At 37.1% G+C, this 22,811-nt stretch overlaps 1 protein-coding gene across 2 annotated transcripts in view; it reads left to right on the top strand.

The window, feature by feature from the left end:
- Positions 1–22,811, top strand: part of NUP62CL (nucleoporin 62 C-terminal like) — a 79,870-nt gene that overhangs the window by 34,565 nt on the left and 22,494 nt on the right. Inside the window, exons 3-9 of one of the 2 annotated variants that reach the window (XM_047845011.1) lie at positions 454–552; positions 6,106–6,265; positions 15,135–15,285; positions 15,541–15,590; positions 15,730–15,864; positions 17,598–17,709; positions 21,584–21,650. In XM_047845011.1, the coding sequence (XP_047700967.1) occupies positions 454–552; positions 6,106–6,265; positions 15,135–15,285; positions 15,541–15,590; positions 15,730–15,864; positions 17,598–17,709; positions 21,584–21,650 (774 nt within the window). The remainder of the gene's footprint in view (positions 1–453; positions 553–6,105; positions 6,266–15,134; positions 15,286–15,540; positions 15,591–15,729; positions 15,865–17,597; positions 17,710–21,583; positions 21,651–22,811) is intronic. The other variant, XM_047845012.1, reaches the window with a different exon arrangement.

Genomic DNA, 22,811 nt, shown 5'->3' with positions numbered 1-22,811 from the left:
CAATCAGAGACTTGCCCTCTGACCTTTGACAGGCTTGTTTTCATTCCTGTCTTTGATGTCCTTGCCTACAAAATGAAAAGAAAGCTCTACCATAGTGTTTGTAAAGTTAACTTTAATGAGGTAAAACTTACATATAAAATTAACTTATTTTAAGCATGCAAATCAGTGATTTTAATAAGATTACTGAATTGTGTAACTACCACTAAAACTGTAATCCAGTTTTAGAACATTTCTATCATCCAAATAAGGTCTCTCAGCCCCAGATAACTAATCTATTTTATGTCTCCATAGATTTGCCTTTTCTGAACATTTCTTGTAAATGGATTAGCCACAGGTTTTTGGAGTTTAGCCAAAAGTTTGTAAAGGACACTTCAGATGAAAAAGACCCTAAATAAATTACTCACTGTTTTTAAATTAAGGTGTAATAGGTAATCTTTATGTTCTTTTCTGCAGTTGTTTCCCCAACAACTTCAAATGGAGCATTTGGTGGTTTAACTTTGGGATTTGGATTCAAATTTCCTGGAATGGGTGGAGGAGCTCATACTGTATCTAGTAAGATTTTAGAATTATTGGGGTGTGTGATGTGTTTGGATGCTCATTGGAAGTATGCTGTATAACAAGCAGTAAGTACATTGATTTCTGTAGTTTTTAGTATCGTCTGAGTAAGTTTTGATCATTTCATCATAGTATGCAAAAGGTACACCAGTACTGACAATTGCCAAAGTGTAGTGAGACATCTGATACCGATGATACTAGTCCTTTGATATGACCATACTTAAAGCTGCTATCAAATTCTTGTCAACTTTTCAATTTAAGAATTTTTATTATTGATCATAGTGTTTACATTGACCCAGTAGATTGAGATTGATAGTTATTTTTCCCTAGAACTTAATCTAAGTTTTGACCTGCATTAAAGTTGACCCTATCCTAAAGCTGATTACAAGAGTTTCCATCCTAAATTTATTTCTGCCAGTTAGGAGCCAGTTAGGTTGTAGGTTGAAGAGAACTTGGCCAGTCGTTGCCTTATAGTGAGCGGGGTGGCTAGGAGTCAGTTGCTACTTAAACCTACCATTTAAGTCAGACTCCATTTTAGGAAACTTTTACTTGTCTTATTTTAAAAGTTTATTTGAGGTGCACCTGGGTGGCTCAGTTGGTTGAGCATCTAACTGCGGTGCAGGTCATGATCTCATAGTTCACGAATTTGAGCCCCACATCCAGCTCGCTGCTTTCAGCATGGAGCCCGCTTCAGATCCTCTGTCCCCACTCTCTTTCTGCACCTCCCCCACTTGTGCTCATTCAAAAAAAATTTTTTTTAAAGTTTACTTGAGGCTGAACGATTCTTTCTTCAAACCTGGCATAAATTAAAAGTCAATCTCTTTTAAATTTAAAGAAATTATTCCTAACCAGAGAGGTTCACCATCTATTTATTCTTTTGCATGACTGATACCTACCTGAGTTTCTACTGTGTACTAGGCAACTAGCCAACCTATAAGAGTTGTGAAGGGTGTGTCTTGAGAACTTTAAAAGTTACCATATTTGCAAATAACATAACCCATAATTTCCCCCTTTAAAATGCTGAACAAAGAACTGATTCTTTCAGCCATGGGTAGAGTCACTGAAATATGAATTTTCATGTGCTTTGAGGACCCAGCCATAACTCACCCCCTCCCTAGCTAGGTCTCAGATTCCTTCCTGCAAACTGGTACCTTTGCTCCTAACCCACCCCTTATTGCCATTGCATCTACCATTACCTTATATGCCCATCTCCCCATCAGATGTCTCAACTTGACACCCTTAACCCAGAGTTAGTTTTTCCCCCTACTTACCATTCCTTCTCCTCAAGCATATTTACTTGCCCAGACTTTTCACCTCACAGATCAGCCTTGTAGGGCAGCTTTCAAGTGTCTGTGTCTGCAAATTTATAGCCATTTGGCATTATTCTCTGCCCTAGGTATAATCAGCAAGTTTTAAGAGAAGCTTGCTTTTTTTTAAATAATAACTCTTTTAAGTTTTTTTTTTTTAATTTTGAGAGAGAGAGAGAGAGAAAACCAGCACACAGCATGAGCAGGGGAGGGACAGAGAGAGAGAGAGAGAGTGAGAGAGAATCCCAAGCAGGCTCCATGCTGTCAGCACACAGAGCCCAGCATGGGGCTCGAACCCATGAACCGTGAGACCATGACCTGAGCGGAAACCAAGAGTCGGATGCTCAACTGACTGAACCACCCAGGTGCCCCAAGAAAGCTTGCTTTTTATCAGTCTTATATTTTGTATGGAAAATGTTTGTTTGGATAGAAAAATCAGATAGTAGGATGTTTTAAAGGATCTTTTCACTATTTTATATAACCATCTTTAAGAACATCAGAATGAGATTTATTTAAATACAAATGTGATAGGCAGTTATGTCTTAGTATTTATAGAACTGTGCTTCCCTTTTACTACACAGATAATGTAAAGATGGCTGCATTTAGTTTAGACCAAAGTCATAACCTACAAAATCAGACTGTGATGGAACTTTCATTCTCAAATCCATTGCTTTTTTGTGTATGAATTGAAATACTGTTGGCATTTGAGTATTATCTTCTATGCCAGAGCTAATTTATACCTTTTAAAAATACCATAAAAGCTAAGGAACAAAGATAAATACTGTCTTAAAAGGTTAAAATAATCATACCATTTTTTTTGTGACTCAGGATGCTTTTATGTTTAGGCTGACAGGTATTAATTTCCTGAAGGTATCACTCAACATCTTTGTGGAGATATTTTGGTAGTGATGATGCTTGCTTTTCTTTTTATAAAAATCATACACACACACGTATGTGCGTGTGTGTGTGTGTGTGTGTGTGTGTGTGTGTGTGTGTGTACATATATCACTGTCTCTAGAAAGGGTGGTTTGGTAGTTATCTTTCCAGCCTTTTTTTCCAAACACATACAAACACACATTGAATTTATTTGTTTTGCAAAAATGGGATAATTACGCACACACACACACATAATCCTACAATTATTTTTCTTATATATCATCTTTGCACATCTGTCCATGTCAGGAAATACAGATTACTTTCTTTAATGCTTATTTATTTTTTCTGAGAGAGAGAGACAGCATGAGCAGGGAAGGGGCAGAGAAAAAGGGAGACAAAGAATCCGAAGTAGGCTGTCAGCACAGAGCCCGACGTGGGGCTTGAACCCACAAACCGTGAGATCATGACCTGAGCTGAGGTCAGACACTTCACTGACTGAGCCACCCAGGTGCCCCAAAACAGATTACTATTTTTTTTTTGAAAAAAATCTTTGGGTGAAGAAAAGCTTTATAAAAAGGACTCTTTCTTTTTCTTAATTGCTTTTCTGTTTTTCTGTTTGAATTAATCAATACAGGAGGAGTCTTGATAGTGTCATTAAGTTTCAGTATTTCTGGGGAAGGATTTCTTTTCAGATAAGATTTTTATTCTCAGGTGAAAATTATGATGACATATGATTGTAAAGAATGCCACATGGGATCCAGTCTGTAATCTTCTCAAGTGTTTGGAGTGATAAGTGACCCCAGGGATCCTTTGTGACTGGATATGGTCTTTCCTTGTGGTGTTCATTCCACCCTCAGAAAGGCTAACACAAAAAATGGGGAAATTATTTTAAGATTTCTTGTGGCCAAAAGGGAAATGGAATCTTTTAGAAATCTAACACAGGTATTGTCCTGGCACTGAACTTGAAGGAAATCAGAATTTAAGAGTTGTTCTAGAGGCAACTTTTAGGGACCCCCTGAATCTGTTGCATAGACATAATTCAGCTCTTCTCCCTTAGTCTACCCTTACTTTTTTAAACTTTCCATTGGTTTCCTTACCTCTTTTTCTACCTTACAATTTTAGCTTATCCTTTTAATATTTTTTAATGTTTATTTTTGAGAGAGAGAGGGAGACAGAGCACGAGCATGGGAGGGCAGAGAGAGAGAGGGAGACACAGAATCCAAAGCAGGTTCTAGGCTCTGAGCTGCCAGCATGGAGCCTGACACGGGGCTCGAACTCATGAACCACGAGATCGTGACCTGAGCCGAAGTTGGACGCTTAACTGACTGAGCCACTCAGGCACCCCAATTTTAGCTTATTCTTAATTTTGGCTTGCTCAGACTCCTTAATTCTACTTCATGTGTGACCTCTGTAGGTCCTTTCAATCCGCCTCTGCCTATTGTCTGATTTTTTTCTACACTTTTGGAAATACTTCCAAATTTCTGCTTAAAGTCTGATTCTTTCCATATTTTTGGAAATATTTCCATATTTCTACCTATAGTCTGATTCTTTCTATAGTTATAAATTTTTGAAAATGAGATGCTGACCTATTTTATCCTTGCTTGGCTAGAGTTTTCTATGCCAGACCCTTGTATAAGCTGCCAGTAGTATATGGGATGGATACCGTACTTCGGATGCCCACCCTTGTCCCAATTGACTGTGAATCAGGAGCAAAGGGCAGAATTCTTGGAATAAAGAAGGAATATCTGAGCTTGGCCCCTCAGCAGGAACAGAGTAGGCCAGTTCCCCTCAGTATAGGCTGTGAATATTTTGGCAGGCACCATGATTTATGTATTTATCTAATACGGCCACTAACCTGAAAATACAGCTAATTGGGAAAGCAGGGCTAATGTAAAACAAACAATTGTGTACATGTGTTATAATATATTTTTATAACAAATTTCTTGTTACAGAACCATCATCTATTAATTACTGAGAACATTTGAAAATACAGAGAACCAAAAAGAAGAAAAGAAAACATTTGCAGGTCCCACCAGGCACAGTTTTCTGTGAATTGTTCTTTAAGTGCTCAGTGTGTAGGAAAAACCAAAAGTGCTATAGAAGTTTCAGAAAACTAAGGGATAATGGTGGAGTGGAAGAGAAGTGGGTGACAAATACCAGGAAGGAAGAATTTGAGTTAGGCCATGAAGTATATTGAGGATTTCATCTAGAGAGGGCTGGGAATTCTAGTAGGGGTGCAATAGGAAAAGACACATAGAAGTGAGGTCTGGGCTGTAGTTGAAACTTTGAGAGACTTTTATTTATTAGACTGGCAAAGATATATGCCTAGTATGGGCTATAATGTAGAGAAACAGGTGCTCTCCCCTATTGATAGAAATGTAAATTGGCAAAATCTTTTTGGTTGGGCAGTTTGGCAAGATATATTAAAACTTACGGCATGCTGACCCTTTGATCCAGCAATTTCATTTCTAGGAATTAATTACACAGATCTATTCATGTAAGTATACAAAAGTATAGATATACAGAGTTTGTATAAGATTGCAATTATTCTTTCCTTGCAAGTTTAGTAGAATTTGCCAGCGAAGTCATCTGGGTCTGGAAGGTTTTTTCATGGGAAGAGCTTTGAGGATTGATTCAGTTTCTTTAATGGTTACAGGTCTGGTTAAGTTGTAAATTTTATTTTTCTACAAATATATCCAGGATTTTTAATTTTTGGCAGAAGAGTTAACCCAGATATCTGGCCTGCTGTATATCACTTCATATTATAACAATGTTAAGTGCAAATCCATACAACTTTGAGTTCAAATTCACATTTAAAAAAAATGCTTCTTTAGGGGCACCTGTGTGGCTCAGTTGACTAAGGGTCCAACTTAGGCCTAGGTCATGATCTCGTGGTTCCCAAGTTCGAGCCCTGCGTCAGGCTCTGTGCTGACAGCTTGGAGCCTGGAGCCTGCTTCCAATTCTGTGTCTCCCTCTCTCTCTGCCCCTCCCCTGCTCACACTCTGTGCCTCTCTCTCTCAAAAATAAATTAAAAAAATTTTTTTTAAATAAAAAAATGGGGCCCCTGGGTGGCTCAGTCGGTTGAGCGTTTGACTTCGGCTCAGGTCATGATCTTGAGGTTCGTGACTTTGGGCCCCGCGTCAGGCTCTTTGCAGACTAGCTCAGAGCCTGGAGCCTGCTTTGGATTCTGTGTCTCCCCCTCTCTCTGCCTTCCCTTGCTCGTGCTCTGTCTCTCTTGCTCTTGAAAATAAAATAAAAAATTTAAAAAATTAATAAATAAAAATAAATGCTTCTATAGTTTTTATCCTGAATGATCAAGGACTAAGTAAGTCTCTCATTTCTTGATAACACACATTTTATTTTCCAGCTACAGCATCAACAACGACCACCACCACTGTCACTACTACCACTACGACTACCACAACCACCAGTGGCTTTACTTTGAATCTAAGATCACTGGCATCAGCTGGGATTAATAGCATTGTTCCAGTCGGTATTAATTCCATACCTTTTACTTCGACTGTTAAGTAAGCCTGTTTATTTGAAAATTTGTGTGAATTTCATTTTATTTATCATGTACAAAGTATAGTTTGCTTATATAGCTGTAGAATAGTGTTTGAATTTTAGGTAAATGACTCCGTCAAAGGAGCAGATAAAGGATTTCTGTAGCTTCATAAATTGAACAATTAACAGCTTGCCTTTGTCTTATTACCATTATAATACTATTATTACTATTACTAATAATAGCTAACATTTGTTGTGCAATTACTAAATATTTAGCAATGTGACAATGCTTTGCAAACATCATATCATTTAATCTTCCCAATAACCCTATGAGGTAGGCACTATTTTGTTCCCATTTTATAGATGAGAAAACTGGAGCACATACAAATTTTATAATCTGCCCCTGGTTGTACACTTGATAATGGTTGAGCCAGGATTAAAATTCAGCCAGTTGAGTTCCAGAGCCTATAATCTTAGAATCTATACCATGTCCCTCTCTAACTATTTGGGGTTTTTTAATTTTTTTTAACGTTTATTTATTTTTGAGACAGAGAGACAGAGCATGAACGGGGGAAGGTCAGAGAGAGGGAGGGAGACACAGAATCTGAAACAGGCTCCAGGCTCTGAGCTGTCAGCACAGAGCCCGACGCGGGGCTCGAACTCACGGACCGCAAGATCATGACCTGAGCTGAAGTCAAATGCTCAACTGACTGAGCCACCCAGGCGCCCCTATTTTTTATTACTTTTTTAAAGTTTATTTATTTTTGAGAGAGAGAGAGACAGAGTGAGTGGGGGAGGGGCAGAGAGAGAGAAAGGGAGAGAGAGAGAAAGAGAGAATCGCAAGCAGGCTCCGCACTGTCAGCACGGAGCCCAATGTGGGGCTCGAACTCACAAACCATGAGATCATGATCAGAGCCAAAGCCAAGAGTGGGATGCTTAACCAACTGAGCCACCCAGGCACCCCTTGTTTGGGTTTTTCAATTAAATTTTTATTTGGAGACCACTGTAGATTCACATGTACTTCTAGGCAAGAATACAAAAAATTCTTTGTGTCCTTTACCTAGTATGCCCCGATAATAACATCTTGCTATGCTAGAGGTACAGTATCACATCCAGGATACTGGCATTGATATAGTCAAGGTATAGAACAGTTCCATCAGCACAAGGATCCTTCCTGTTGCCCTTTTATAGCCACACTCACTACCTTCCCCTCCTTTTCGTGACCCTGTGCAATGAGGAATCTGTTCTCCATTTCTATAACCTTGACATTTAAAGAAATGTTATACAAATGAATTGTATATTATGTGATCTTTAAGGATTGTTTTGTTTTTCTAGTCATAATTCCTTAAGATAAGGTTGTCATGTGTATCAGTACTTTCTTCCTTTTTATTTCTGAGAAATAGTCCATGGTATTGTGGATGAACTATAATTGAACTATTCACTTGTTGATGGACACCTAGGTTGTTTCCGGTTTCTGGCAGTTATAAATAAAGCTGTGAGGAACATTTGTGTACAGGTTTTTTCTTGTGAGTGTAAGTCTCATTTCTCTGGGATCAATGCCCAGAGTGCAATTACTGAGTGGTGTGGTTGTTGCGTGTGTGTGTGTGTGTTTTTTAATATATTGCCAAGTTCTTTTCCGGAGTGGCTGTGCCATCTTACACACCGAACAGCAATGTGTAAGGGACCCAGCTTGTCTGCATTATCACCAGGATCTGATGTTGTCACTATTTTTTTATTTTAGCCCTTCTAATAGATGTGAAATAATATCTCATTGCAGTTTTAATTTGCATTTCCCTGACGACTGGTGATGTTGAACATCTTTTCATGTGTTTCTCTGCCATCAGCATGTCTGTCTTTGATGATGTTTCTGTTCATGTCATGTCTTGTCCATTTTCTACTTGAATTTCTTTTTTTATTTTCAAGTATTGAGAGTTTTTTTACATTCTAGATTCAGTTTTTTTTTCAGATTTGTAGTTTATAAATATTTTCTCTAATTCTGTAACTTGCCTTTTCATCGTTTTAACCGGGAGTTTTGCTGAACAAAAACTTTTATTGATGAGGTCTAGTTTTTTCTTTAATGGACCGTGTTTTAATATCAAGTTTAAGAACTCTTTGCCTAACCTTAGATCCCAAAGATTCTCAGTTTTTTCTAAAAGTTTTACAGTTTTACATTTAAATCAGGATCCATTTTGCGTTAATTTTTCTGTAAAGTGTGAGGTTTAGAGTAAGGTTCATTTTCTTTTTTTGTCTGTGGATGTCCGATTTTTCCAACAGCATTTGTTGAAAGGGAGTCTTCAGCTTCCTCCACTGAATTGCTTTCACATCTTTGTCAAAAATCAGTTGGACATATTTGTGTCAAATGTTTTCTCTGCCTCAATTGGTACAATATTTTAGGATTTTTCTTCTTTAGCATAATGATATGGTGAATGACATTGATTGATTTTCAATTTTTTTTAATGTTTATTTATTTTGAGAGAGAGAGACAGAGCAGAGAGCTAGGGAGACAGAATCAGAAGCAGGCTCCAGGCTCTGAGCTGTCAGCACAGTACCCGACGCGGGGCTCAAACTCACATTACTTGAGCCGAAGTCAGATGCTCAACCCACTGAGCCACCTAGGCGCCCCACATTGATTGATTTTCAAATGTTGAACCAGCCTGACAAATATAGGATAAATCCCACTTGGTCATGGTGTATAATTTTTTTATACTTTTCTAGATTAGTTTGCTAGTATTTTGCCTGACGACTTTTCTATTAAGTTCTTGAGAGATACTGGTCTGTAGTTTTGTTTTCTTTCATTTTTATTTTGTCTTTGGTTTTGATATGTGGATTATGCTAGCCACATAAAATGATCTGAGAAGTATCTTCTTCTGTTTTATAGAAGGAATTGTGTAAAATTGTGTAACAAATTGTGTTTATTGAATGTTTGGCAGAATTCTTTAGTGAAACCTTGGCCTGTATATTTCTTTTGCAGGAGCTTTTAAATTACAAATTAATTTCTTTACTGCGTTTAGGACTACTCAGGTTATCTGTTCATCTTTCATGAGTTTTAGTAGTGTGTGGTTTTCATTTGGTCTGTTTTTCTAAGTTGTCAAATTTATGAGTACGAAGTTTGTAGTATTTCCTTCTTGTGCTTTTAATAGCTTTTTCAATTCTTATGTTGGTATGTTGATACCTTTCTTTTATCAATTTTATTCATCTTTTTCCAAAGAAGTAGCTTTGGGGGCACATGGGTGGCTCAGTCAGTTAAGCATCCGACTTTGGCTCAGGTTATGATCTCACGGTTCACGAGTTCAAGCCCCGTGTCAGGCTCTGTGCTGACAGCTCAGAGCCTGGAGCCTGCTTCAGATTCTGTGTCTCCCTGTCTCTCTGCCCCTCTCCCACTCGAGCTCGCTCCCTCTCTCAGAAATAAATAAAAATATTAAACAAATTTTTTAAATAAAAAAAATAGCTTTTGTTTTATTGATTGATTATCCTCTATTGTTTTCATTGTCAATTTCATTGATATCTACCATTTATTATTTCTTTCCCTCTGTGGTGAGTTCATATTGCCCTTTTTCTGGTTTCTTGAGTAATGAACATAGATTATTGATTTGAGACCTTTCTTTTTTCCTAATGTAAGCATTAAATGCTCTAAATATCCTCACCATTGCATTAGCTGTGTACCACATACTCTATTATGTTTTACTTTTATTTTCATTCAATTCTGTCTACTTTTCAAATTACCTGTGTGAATTACTCTTTGGCCCATAGATTATTTAGAAGTATGTTGTTTAGTTTCCAAGTGCTTGGAGATTTTATTTTCTTTCTATATCAATTTCTAGTTTTGATTCCATTATAGTTGGAGAGCATGCTCTATATGACTTCAGTCCTTTTATATTTGTTCAGGTTTGTTTTATGATGAAGATACAGTCTTTCTTTTTTTAATGTTTATTTTGAGAAAGACAGGAAGAGAGAGAGAGCCAGAGCATATGCATGCATGCACGCAAGTGGGGAGAGGGGCAGAGAGAGAGATGGGGAGAGAGAATCCCAAGCAGGCTCCACATTGTCAACAAGGATCCTGAGGTGAGGCTTGAACTCATGAACCATGAGATCATGACCTGAGCTGAAACCAAGAGTTGGATGCTTAACCAACTGAGCCACCCACGCACCCTGAAGATCTAGTCTTTTTTGGTGAAATGTTCCATGGGCACCTGGAAATTGTTTTCTCTGCTATTGGGAGGAGTGTTTTATGTATGATGATTAGATCCTGCTTTGTTGTATTTTCAGATCTGTATCCTTGCAGCTTTCCTCTCTAAAGCTCCTTTCAGTCTGGAGAGTGGCTTTTTAAAGTCCTCAACAGGAATTGTGGGGTTGTCTGTTTCTCCCTTTAGCTCTATCAATTTTGCTTTTGTGTATTTTGAGGTTCTGCTGTTGGTTGCCTTACACATTTAGGATTGTTGGCCTTCCCTGGTGCTTTGGTTCCTTTATCATTATGCGACGTCCCTCTTTGGTCATTTTCTTTGCTCTAAATTGACTTCATCTGTTATTAATATAGCCATTAAAATTAATCTTGCATGTACATCTTTTTCCATCGTTTTACTTTCAGCCTATTTGTGTCTTTATATTTGAAGCGAGTTTCTTGTGGATAGCACATTGATGGGTCATAATTTTCATCCACTCTGCCAATTTCTGCCTTTTTGTTGGTATATTTAGCACATTTACATTTAAGCTAATTATCGGTATGTTTGGGCTTAAGTTTGCCATTTTATTATTTGTCTTTTGTTTGCTACTTCTGTTTTTGTTTTTCTTTGTTTTGTAATTTCCCTGTGGGATATTAAGACCTTTTTTAGGGTTCTATTTTGCTCTTTTTTTTTTAATGTTTATTCATTTTTGAGAGAGAGAGAGAGAGAGAGAGACAGAGCATGAGCATGGGAGGGGTAGAGAGAGGAGACACAGAATCCAAAGCAAGCTCCAGGCTCTGAGCTGTCAGCACAGAGCCTGAGGTAGGGCTTGAACTCACGAACCATGAAATCATGACCTGAGCCGAAGTCAGACGCTTAACAGACTGAGCCACCCAGGCGCCCCTTGTTCTATTTTTATAGTGTTTCTGAGTATATTGCTTTGTCTAATTTTCTTAGTAGTTGCCCTATGTTACAGTATACATATGTAACTTAGAATCGTCTAGTCATGTTGACATTTTACCACTTTGGTAATTCCATGTAGCTCCCTTTACTCTTATCTTTTAAGTTTGTCTCAAGTTTTTCCCCCATGTACTGAACACCACATTATGTGGTGTTATACTTTTTACTTCAGCCATCAAATATGATTTTTAAAATTCGTGAGAAGTAGGATAGTCTTATATTTACCCTTTTTGTTCATTATGACATTTTTTCCTTTATGAAGTTCCAAAGCCTTCTGTTTTCATTTCTTTTTCTTTGTTTTTCTTTTATTTATTTATTTATTTATTTATTTATTTATTTATTTATTTTGAGAGAGAAAGCACGAGTGGGGGAGGAGCAGAGAGAGAGAGGAGAGGGAGAGAATCCCAAGCAGGCTCTGCATTGTCGGCATAGAGCTGATGTGCGGCTCGAACTCACAAACCGTGAGATCATGACCTGAGCTGAAGTTGGATGCTCAACTGACTGAACCACCCAGGTGCCCCCAGTTTAGCCAATTTTCAAGAGTAGGTTTGCCAGCGGCAAAAAATCTTGCAAGGGAATATCTTTATTTTCCTTTCATTTCTGAAGGACATTTTCACCAGATAGAGAAGTTGTGGTCAACAGTTTTGTTGTTTTTTTTTTTTTTTTTCTTTCTGTACTTGAAAAATGTTGTGACACTTCCTTTTAGCCTCCATGGTTTAAGATGAGAAATCTGCTGTCATTCGAATTGGTATTACCTTTTAAGTAATGTGCTGTTTTGGCTACCTTCAAGATTTTTTTCTTTCTTTATCTTTAGTTTTCAGAAATTTAAGTATTAGGTGTCTTAGTGCACATTTCTTTGTATTATTCACTTTGGGGTTTGCTCAGCATCTTGAATCTGTAGATATATATCATTTGCCAAATTTGGGAAGTTTTCATCTTTATTTTACAGAATACTTTTTCAGTCCCATACTGTCTTTTCCTCTCTAATCTATCATACTCCAATGATACAAATGTTACCACTTTAATTATTGTCCTTTGGGTTCTTTAGATTTTTTTTTTAATTTTTGTGTCTCTTTTCTCTTTGCTGTTCTGAAAATTCTATTGACCTACTCTCAAGTTTGCTGATTCTATCCTTGGTCGTCTTCACTCTACTATTAAACCCTTCACGTGAGCTTTTTATTTCCTTTATTTTAGTTTACAATTCTATAATTTCCATTCAATTGCTTTTTTATAACTTCAGTTTCCTTGCTGAGATTTTCTCTTTTTCTTTTGTTTCTAGAGAATTCATAATTGCTTGTTTGGAGCATTTTTCGATGGTTGCTTTACAATTCTTTCAGAGAATGCCAACATCTGACACCTCTCTCTGTTGGTGCCTGTGGACTGTCTTTTTTCTCTTGAGTTGTGATTTTTCCTGGTTCTTGGTAGGACAGACCATTTTCAGTTGCATCCTGGACATTATGTCTATCATGTTAGGAGAGTCCAGGTCCTATTTTAATTTTTTTCAATCAGGTAATCCTTTTGTTGGGGTGTAATGCAGGGGTTGGGTGTGTTTGTATCTTCAGCTTCCTACTAGACCCTGCCCACACCACCCCAGTGAAAGTGGGGTGCTGACTCATACTGCCTCAATGCACATGAGTGGTGTGGAAGTTCAGCTACCCCCTCATCCCTGCTGACTCATTCCCCAAGAAGGTGGGACACTGGGTCCCACCACTTCATTGCCTCAATGGGTCGCTGGGTCCCCAAAATAAGAGGAAGTGGGGGACTAACCACTTAGGTGCTGCAGGGTGGAGACAGAATTTCACCTTCCTTTTGGGTGTCACTGACACAAAAGGAGTGAGGAAGCAGGATATCAACTATTCTGTGTCTTCCAATTTCATTCAGCCTCTTGATGCTGGCTTGGTATGGAAGCTTAGTTCCCTACTGGGCCTCACTGACACAAGCTCTGGGGAGCAGGGGGGCCGAGTGCAGACTAGCATTACTTTGTTCATTCTCAGTGATGATGCCAGGTGGGCATAGAGTTTAGCCCCCCATTGAGTCTCACTGACACTAGTGACAAGTGAGGGAACCTAATGGTAACTAACCCTGTCTTTATTATGTCTTGATTGCTGCTGGGTGGGTATTTAGATTCAGCTTGTCACTGGCCTTCGATGACAGGACCCTGGTAGAGGAAGGGAATAGAACACTACCTGCTTCTGACGAGCAGAGAATTGATGATTACCTCTCTGCTTAGCCCTGCTGACACTGCCCCAGCAGAAGAATTAAGGCATTGCCTGGTTCCACCAGTCATGGGATGGATACTTAACCACCTGCTTAGCCTATTTGATACCACCCGGCAGGGGAATCATGGTTCTGTTCGGTTCTGCCCAATGGAGGATGGAAGATCAGCTCCCTACTCTGTTTTGTGGATACTACTTAGACCGGAAATGGATCATTTTGATTAAGAGCTGTGGGAAGAGGGAGTCCTGTCTCTTTGGCCACATGCACCCAGAAGGGAGCTTGTATCATGCTGAGCTGAGGGGGAAGGAAGGAAGCAGGTGTGGCACAGACTTCAGCTGTTCTTACTGAGATTTAGTAGATTTCTTAGTAGAGCTTTTATAATTTGCCATATTCCTCTAGGATAATTTCCAAAGATGTTGAATGGTTGTTTTTAAAATAATCTTTACCAGCTATGATGATTTTGTTGGGGAGCAGGTCTGAAAAACTCCTCATGTGCTCTTTTCTTCTCTAAGTCCTCCTATGTTATTCATTCAAAAATACAGTTAAAAGATGATCATACTGCATCCCTCTTTTTTTTTTTAGATTTTCCTGAGGACTTTAATTTGTTCTTCTGCTAAGAAATCTCCTTTTCCTCTCAGCCTGTCTCCACAATGGGCTCCCCTTTTTTTTTCTCTTTTTTTCTCTTTTAATTTACATCCAAGTTAATTAGCATATAGGGCAATAGTGATTTCAGGAGTAGGATCCAGTGATTCCTCCCCTATATATAACACCCAGTGCTTATCTCAGCAAGTGTCTTCCTTAATGCCCCTTACCCATTTAGCCCATCCCCCCCAACCCACAACCCCTCCACCAACCCTCAGTTTGTTCTCTATATTTAAGAATCTCTTATGTTTTGGGGCGCCTGGGTGGCTCAGTCGGTTAAGCGTCCGACTTGAGCTCAGGTCATGATCTCACAGTCTGTGAGTTCAAGCCCCACGTCAGGCTCTGTGCTGACAGCTTGGAGCCTGGAGCCTGCTTTGGATTCTCTGTCTCCCTCTCTCTGTCCCTGCCCCATTCACGCCTCTCTCTCTCTCTCTCTCTCTCTCTCTCTCTCTCAAAAGTAAATAAACATTTTTAAAAAGTCTCTTATGTTTTGTCCCTCTCTCTGCTTTTATATTATTTTTGCTTCTTTTCCCTTACAATCATCTATTTTGTATCTTAAATTCCACATATGAGTGAAGTCATATGATATTTGTCTTTCTGTAATTTCGTTTAGCATAATACCTTCTAGTTCCACCCACACAGTTGCAGATGGCAAGGTTTCATTCTTTTTGAGTGCCGAGTAATATTCCATTGTGTGCATATATGTATGTGTGTGTATGTATATATATATATATATATATGTGTGTGTGTGTGTGTGTGTATATATATATATATACATATCCATTCATCTGTCAATGGACATTTGGGCTCTTTCCATACTTTGGCTGTTGTCGATAGCGATGCTATAAACATTGGGGTGCATGTGCCCTTTTAAAAAAGCACACCTGTATCCCTCTGCATCCCTCTTTTTTAGTGCAATCGTAACTCCTGTGATGACATATGGTCAGCTGGAGGGTCTGATAAACAAATGGAGCCTTGATTTAGAGGATCAAGAGAGGTACTTTCTTCACCAGGCCACTCAGGTCAATGCTTGGGACCGTACACTGATTGAGAATGGTGAGAAGGTAAGAAGATAGTCTCACTATTCTACGTGTATTGTACAAACATTTTCAGATGAACACAAGAGTATAGACCTGTGTTTTGTGGTAATTTTCTATTCCACTATTTGATGATCAACTTACAAATCTTTTCCTATGTAATGAGTGCCCTGATTTAGTAAATTGCCTATGTTTGAAGTGTGCATAAGAAAATTAATATTGCTTTAAAATTAAATATAAATTCAAATATTTGCATTATCATATCCTTATTTTCATTTATAGATTACAACTTTGCATGGAGAAGTGGAAAAAGTGAAACTGGATCAGAAAAGGTAGAACCTTAGACTCTCTAGGTTGAAAGATTAAAGATCGATTTCTTTGTCCATTTTTTCCCCCTTGCTCTAGTTTTTCAACTTTATTTTGCCACTCCCAATTCTTTTCATAAGCCCTTCTGTTGACTTGTTTTTTCAGGCTGGAACAAGAATTGGATTTTATCCTGTCACAGCAGAAGGAACTAGAAGATCTCTTGACCCCTTTAGAGGAGTTTGTGAAGGACCAGAATGGGGCTGCTTATCTGCAGCATGAAGATGCGGAGCCTGGGAAGACGTAAGTAACTGAATAAAGATCAAGCAATGGGGCAAAAACTTAGCTACTGAAAAAAAAAGGGAAAAAATAGAATTGAAAGACAAGGAATAAAAATTGGTAGGAAAGGACAAGTTCTTGTAGTTGCCATTTTTCAACTTATTTGACTATTTTCTGTTTATCTTTTCATGATGCTTGAAAATGAAGTAATCATTCTGGCAGTTTTGTTTTATAGCATTGTGTACACTTATTAATCTCAAGCTTATACATGACCACAGTAAAGTTTTTCTATTTGTCAAATTTTTTCTTAAACTAGAAATACCAGTTTTATGTGTGTGTGGTGTCATAGTATTGTGAGATATTTATGGTTTCCTATTTATATTGACTCTTGTAAACCTAATGTTCATGCAATTGCTTCAGTGATAAATCATTGGCTATTTTAAAGGCAATTTGTTAATCTGGGGGCAGGCTGCATAGCTTTCAAAAATTGAATGATTTTTGTCAGTGTCTTGGGCTAAATATATTTGTGTGTGATTCAGTTTTGTTGTTGATAACATTACCAGTGTTCCCACTGTAACTTCATCTCTCTGCAACTGAAATTTGGTAATCAGGCCAAATAATAAGTGTGGTTAGGAAAACTTGTCTGAATGTGCTACATAAACCAGACTGAGACCAAATCAGACTACCTTTATTAATGGCTTATTCATGAGTTAAGACTGAGCTTATTTTCTAAAGGATTGCAAATTAACTTTTTGTTGTAGGTGCATTAAATATGGTAAGTATATCTAATCTGTATGGACCTTAGTTCTGTTTCTGGCTTTGTCTTTCCACCTTTGTGAATCTTTTTTTTTTTTTTTTTTGCATTGCTTTCTATGCATTCTGCCATTTTTTGAAGCATATAGAGTTACATTTTTGGCCATGGGTTCCTAATTGTAATTTGAGGGAATAATTGAAACATTAGTTCCTTTCCAGTTGTTTTTGTGTAGTCAGATTTATAGTGTGATGGAATCTTTAGTAAGATCTTCAACAATCAAGGCAACCAATTACCTTTATTTAACTACTTTGGGATGGAAAGGCAATAGTTAGCTATGAATAAATCTAATTGAATCCTTTAATCTTTATACACATTAAGATTGAAAAACTCTCTTACCACTTTAATTCATAAGCATATTATTGACTAGGTAAGTGTGTATGTATGTGTGTAAATAATTTGGGTAGAACTCTTGAGAATTTAGCCAACTAATATTTGCTGTGAATGTGTAACAGGTTTATCTGCCTTTAATTATTGTTAATCTCATTTCTCAAAACATCTTTTATTGAATGGTGGATATATATAGGGTTTTACTTTGAGAATTTAGTATTTAAAATCATTAAAGACCTCTCAGCACTTATTGAATACTGGTAAACACCAAATAACTTCCCATGTATCTAAGGGTCTTAGGAGTTTATTATAAGAGCTAAAAAGAGTTTCTTTGCTTCAGAGCTCCCTGGAACATTGTCCAGAGAGTAAATAGGTGACTATAAAAATGGCAAGATGGATACAAGGCCTCACCTATGGAGTCTTTTTAGACTATGGTAATAATAAGGTTGTGAATGCTGCCTACATAAAAATGTGTCATTTGTCATAACTGAGACCTACTTAGAAGGGGGGGGGATTGGTGCAAATCCAGCTGGCAGCATCATCTTTGTATGTCAGTAACAAGACGTAGCAGAGAAAGCATTTCTTGTTAATCTCTTTATTTTACCTGCCTTTTCAGTTACAAATTAGCAGAAAATATAGATGCTCAGCTGAAGCGAATGGCCCAAGATCTCAAGGACATTATTGAAAACCTGAATACATTCAGAAGTCCTGCAGACGTCACTGACCGGGTGCGTTAACTGCTTTATCTATTTAGACAAGCAAGATTTAGTATGAAAGTAGCATTCTGTGGGTTCCTCTAGCTAGTCACCTTGTCCTGTCCTCTTGTGTTCCTTACCTGCCTTTGTTGATCTGAACTTTGGGGTGTAGTTAGTGGGGCAGGAAATATTTATGAGCAGAAAAAGTTATGACTTTTTTGTGTGATTATTCCTAGGAGGGTAAAAAAAAAATGACTTTCCTCCCTAAATTTTCAGGGTTTTCTCCCTGCTCTTCACACAGCTAAATATGTCCCTGTACTTACTTTTTCTGTCAACTTACTCATTGGCTAGCTCATTCTTCCTTTTTCTATGTGTTCATATAATTGTGAGTTTATATGTTTGAGTTTATTAGGTATATCCAGGCCATCCTTAATTTATAACTGGGATCTATCTCAAAAGTTTGATAAGTCAGCCATTTGAGTCTTAAAATATATTTTTCCATAGAACTTTTGTTTGATGTGGTCATTACGTTTCTGTCTGCCTCATAGAATCCTACTTCACTTATAATGTAAGTGTATTTTAGCATGGGAAAATAAAGCTGAGCCTCCAATTAGAGAATTGAGATGTTTTGAATTAATTTGGCCATGAGAAAGGATTGTTTCCTTTATCTGTGCTCCAATTAAAGAGCTTATTTCCTCTACCTTTCCCTATTGTCATAGCAGCTAAATGAAGTTCTTTTTCCCCCTCCCACTCCATGGCAGTAATGGTAAGAGGAATCTTCCATTGTGGGAACTCCTATTGTACTTTCTATCTGTTGATTATAATTCGGAGTGGGACCAGGATCTGGGCAGGTGAGGACAAAGGATATACAGTATATTGTGATTATTCTTTAGTAAGCTCTTTGTCCAATCATACAGATAGTTCTTTATCTATGTACACATTACTAACTTTTTTAATTATAAAGAGACAGCATGGCATAGTTTAGGAAAGCATTAGAATTTTATTTAAGTCACTTAATCTCTGGATCTTAGCTCCTTCTTTTGCAAAATGTCAAGGGTGGACCAAATGATCTTGAAGTACCCTCTAACTATACAAATTATGCCATTCTCTACTTTGGGTGAATCTAAAATTGAACAAAGACAAATACAAATTAGACTGGGATTATCCATGCTACCGTCTCCTTGTGTTCACATAGATGATCGCAAGTTGACAGAAAATAAGTTTTCTTTTTATGACCTATTAGGTCACCATTATGATTATAAAATCCAAAATTATTTTATAAAAGAATTTTTATGCATAGACAAATACATGCAGATTTACTCATGAGGCCTACCTGCTGTCTAGTCTCTCTGTGTTAAATTAAAATACTAGAAGTTTCTGAACAGAGCAAGTAAAAGGGGCCTGTAATCTTATCCTTATCCTTTTTGTTTACTTAGCCTTGTTTTACTTTATTTTGGTGGCAGGGAGTAAATGGTGTGAGTCTTTTGTTTTTGTTTTTCCTGGCAAGGGTGATTGAGATATTTAAGATGAGTGAATTAAAGATAATTGCTGCTTGATAGTAGGACAAAAGAAGCAAGAGATCAGCAACAATTCATCTCTTTTCTCAGATAGCATAGATCATTGGACAAGAAGCAGAGAAAACATTTGCTGAACAATAACATTCTTGCAGATAATTTATTAACTAGATCAACAGAGCTCCTTTACCGTGGGCCATACACCAGGGTAGAAAGATAGCAACGATATTTAACAATATTCACAATGATGGGATTTACCTTTGTTTTTACTTTTTGGGGGGTTGGGGATGGGAGGGAAAACCTAATACCTGAAATTTTTATTAAGTAAATCCGTATTTCGGCAAATGGTATTCAGTCACATTGTCTTACAAAAACTCGTTTTTCCCGGGTGACTCAGTAGGTTGAGTAGCCGACTTCGGCTCAGGTCATGATCTTGCCACTTGTGAGTTCAAGCCCCACCTTAGGATCCCTGCTGTTGGCACAGAGCCCACTTCAGATCCTTCATACCCCTCTCACTCACCCTCCCCCACATGCACTCTTTCAAAAATAAACAAACATTTTAAAAAATCTCATTGTGGTGCCTGGGTGGTTTAGTTGGTCGGCTCAGGTCATGATCTCTTGGTTTGTGAGTTCAAGCTCCGCGTCAGGTTTGTGCTGACAGCTCAGAGCCTGGAGCCTGCTTCTGATTCTGTGTCTCCTCCTCTCTCTGCCCCTGCCATGCTCATGCTCTTCCTCTCTCTGTCTCTCAATAATAAATAAATGTTAAAAAATTTAAAAAATTCATTGTTCCTAGTACAAGTTGTATTTCTATTTGTTATGTTAAAACACACTAAATTTGCTACTTTCACAGAATACTGTTCTTTTAAGTGTAACATTTTCATTTCTTCCTATTATATCCTGGACTTTACTACAATAGTCATAAAAATATTTTTAAAAATTTAAATGTCTAGTGTGTCTCATTACAAACTTAATACATATACTTATTCAATGTGTTGTTAGGGTTGGAAAATGTGGAAATCTATAAAGAAAATTAAATCACCTATATTACCAGTACCCTGTGAATACATTGGTATGTTTTTTCCAAGTCTTTTTGCTGTGCTGGTAAAAATTCTCCTTTTGTTTTGAACAGCATTGGAAGCAAACATATATAGAGTTTTGTATTTAATATTCTTTCATGGTGTTTTTCTCAAAATTTTAAGCATTCTTTGAAAACTTTGGAAATCTTTGAAAATATTAATGACTATAATATTTCATTAGAGGTGACTTTACCATAATATATTGGATTGCTTTTTTAAATTGGTGGAGATATTGTTTCCAAATTTTTGCCATTATAAAATTGTTCTATAATGACCAGTTATGTGTAGATTTGATTATTTCCTCTGGATAGGTTCCTAGAAGTAGAATAAGATATGAATATTTTAAGATTGTTGATATATATTGTAAAAATTTACATTTTGAAAGGTTGGGTCAGTTTTTATTACTATAGGCTATATAGGAATGTACCTGTTTTCTCCATACACTTGACAACTGAGTATTACCATTTATTAAAAATTGCTGACTTGGAGATCTTGCTATTTAAACAATATGATGGATCTCAAGGGCATTATGCTAAGTGACATAAGTGAGACCAAGAAAGACAAATACCGAATGATCTCACTTAAGTGTAGAATTGAAAAACACCGGCACCAAAAAAAATGAGCTCATAGATACAGAGAACAGATTGGTGGTTGCCAGAGGCAAGGAGTAGGCAGTGGGTGAAATGGGTGAAGGTGGTCAAAAGGTACAAATTTCCAGGTATAAAATAAGTTATGGGGATGTAATGTATACAGCATGGTAACTATAGTTAATAATGCTGTGTTGCATATTTGAAAATTGCTAAGCAATTATATCTTGAATGTTAATATCACAAGAAAAAATGTGTTTAACCACATATGGTGATGGATGTTAGCAAGAGATATTGTGGTGATCATTTCACAATATATATAAATATCAAATCATTATATTATGCACCTGAAAGTAATAAAATGTTATTTGTCAATTGTACCTCAATAAAAAGCTGCTTATTTGTTTGAAAAAAGTAACATTTTAAGTTTTATATGAATTTCTTGTCTTGTGAAATGTCTGTTAATGTTTTTTACTTATTTTTATGTCATAGTCTTATTGAATTATAGGCATCTTTCTTGACAGTTACAAAATTGTTAGATTGAAGTAATATGAAGATGTAATGAACATTACAAATATGAAAGAGCAAAAAGTCATTAATATTTTATATATCTTCAGTCCATTTCTTACCAAAAGAAATGAAAAGTTACTTCCTAATTTCAATTTTTTATGTTTGTTTTACTTACCGTATCTGAATAATCATAATCTAAAGCTTCTGTGTGTGTTTTTAGCTCCAGCAGATCTGCAAAATTCTGAATGCTCATATGGACTCTCTACAGTGGATTAATGAGAATTCAGGTGGGAGTTTATTTGTACATGAAGGTATCCATTATTACAAGTAGAAAACGTGATGCAAGTCAGCTTTTGTGCACCATGACCACACTCAAATGAGAGTTTGGTTATAGGGGTATTGCTTAACTGACGGAATGTATACATTAACTCTCAAGAAGTCTAATTGCTTGTTTTTATAAAATGGAACACTAAAGAATAAGTGTGTGAAGAATAAACTAGAAACTCATGAAATTAGGGGGTGTATAGGAATGAGGTGGAGGAGCTAGGGAAGAAGCAGGACTTCTCCAAGTATACCTTTTGACATAGTTTTGGTTTTTGGCCTATCTAAAAGTTTAAATACTCAAAAATAAGAAGCCAAAAAGAATGGGAAGAAAGACAAGTGCTAAAATTGAATACATACAAATTGAAACCAAACAAACCCATGTAACTAATTTATAACATAATCCAGCTCAGATTTTTGAACGTGTGTTCTTGACAGTACATTCTTACTAGGGTGTAATCTTAAGGATAAAAAGATCTGCAGAGAAATCTTAAACTTTCTTAAGAGGCTATTGTTAGTTTCACAATTATAATGCGCTGTATTGTGTTTATATATATTCTAATATAATAATATTGTCATCCTGTATATTGTAGGATAAAGAAAAGGCATGAGGATAGTAATGATAATGGAAACCAAGATTTTCATTGAAAGATAAAAGAGATAGAAGATATTTTTCTCTTCCTTTTATATTTGTATTGTAATTTTTTAAAGTTTATTTTGAGAGAGACACATGTGTGCATGTGGGTGGGGGAGGGGCAGAGAGAGAGGGAGAGAATCCCAAGCAGGCTCTGTGCTAAGAGCACAGAGCTCAGCATGAGGCTCAATCCCACAAACCATGAGATCATGACCTGAGCCAAAATCAAAAGTCTGGATGCTTAACCGACTGAGCCACCCAGGCACCCCTGTATTGTAAATTTGAATTGCAAATATTAGTATGAATTCCTGTTCCCTTTTTCTGTATATAGAAAAGGCAGGGATGCCTGGGTGGCTCAGTTGGTTAAGCGTCTGACTCTTGATTTCGGCTCAGGTCATGATCTCATAGTTTGTGAGATTGAGCCCCACATTGGGTCTGTGCTGACAGTGCGAAGCCTGCCTCTCTCTCTCTCTCTCTCTCTCTCTCTCTTTCT

The sequence above is a fragment of the Prionailurus viverrinus genome, chromosome X (assembly GCF_022837055.1).
Source record: "Prionailurus viverrinus isolate Anna chromosome X, UM_Priviv_1.0, whole genome shotgun sequence".
NCBI classification, from domain to species: Eukaryota; Metazoa; Chordata; class Mammalia; order Carnivora; family Felidae; genus Prionailurus; species Prionailurus viverrinus.
The sequence above is the reverse complement of the archived record's forward strand: the minus strand, read 5'-3'. Positions and strand labels throughout refer to the sequence as shown.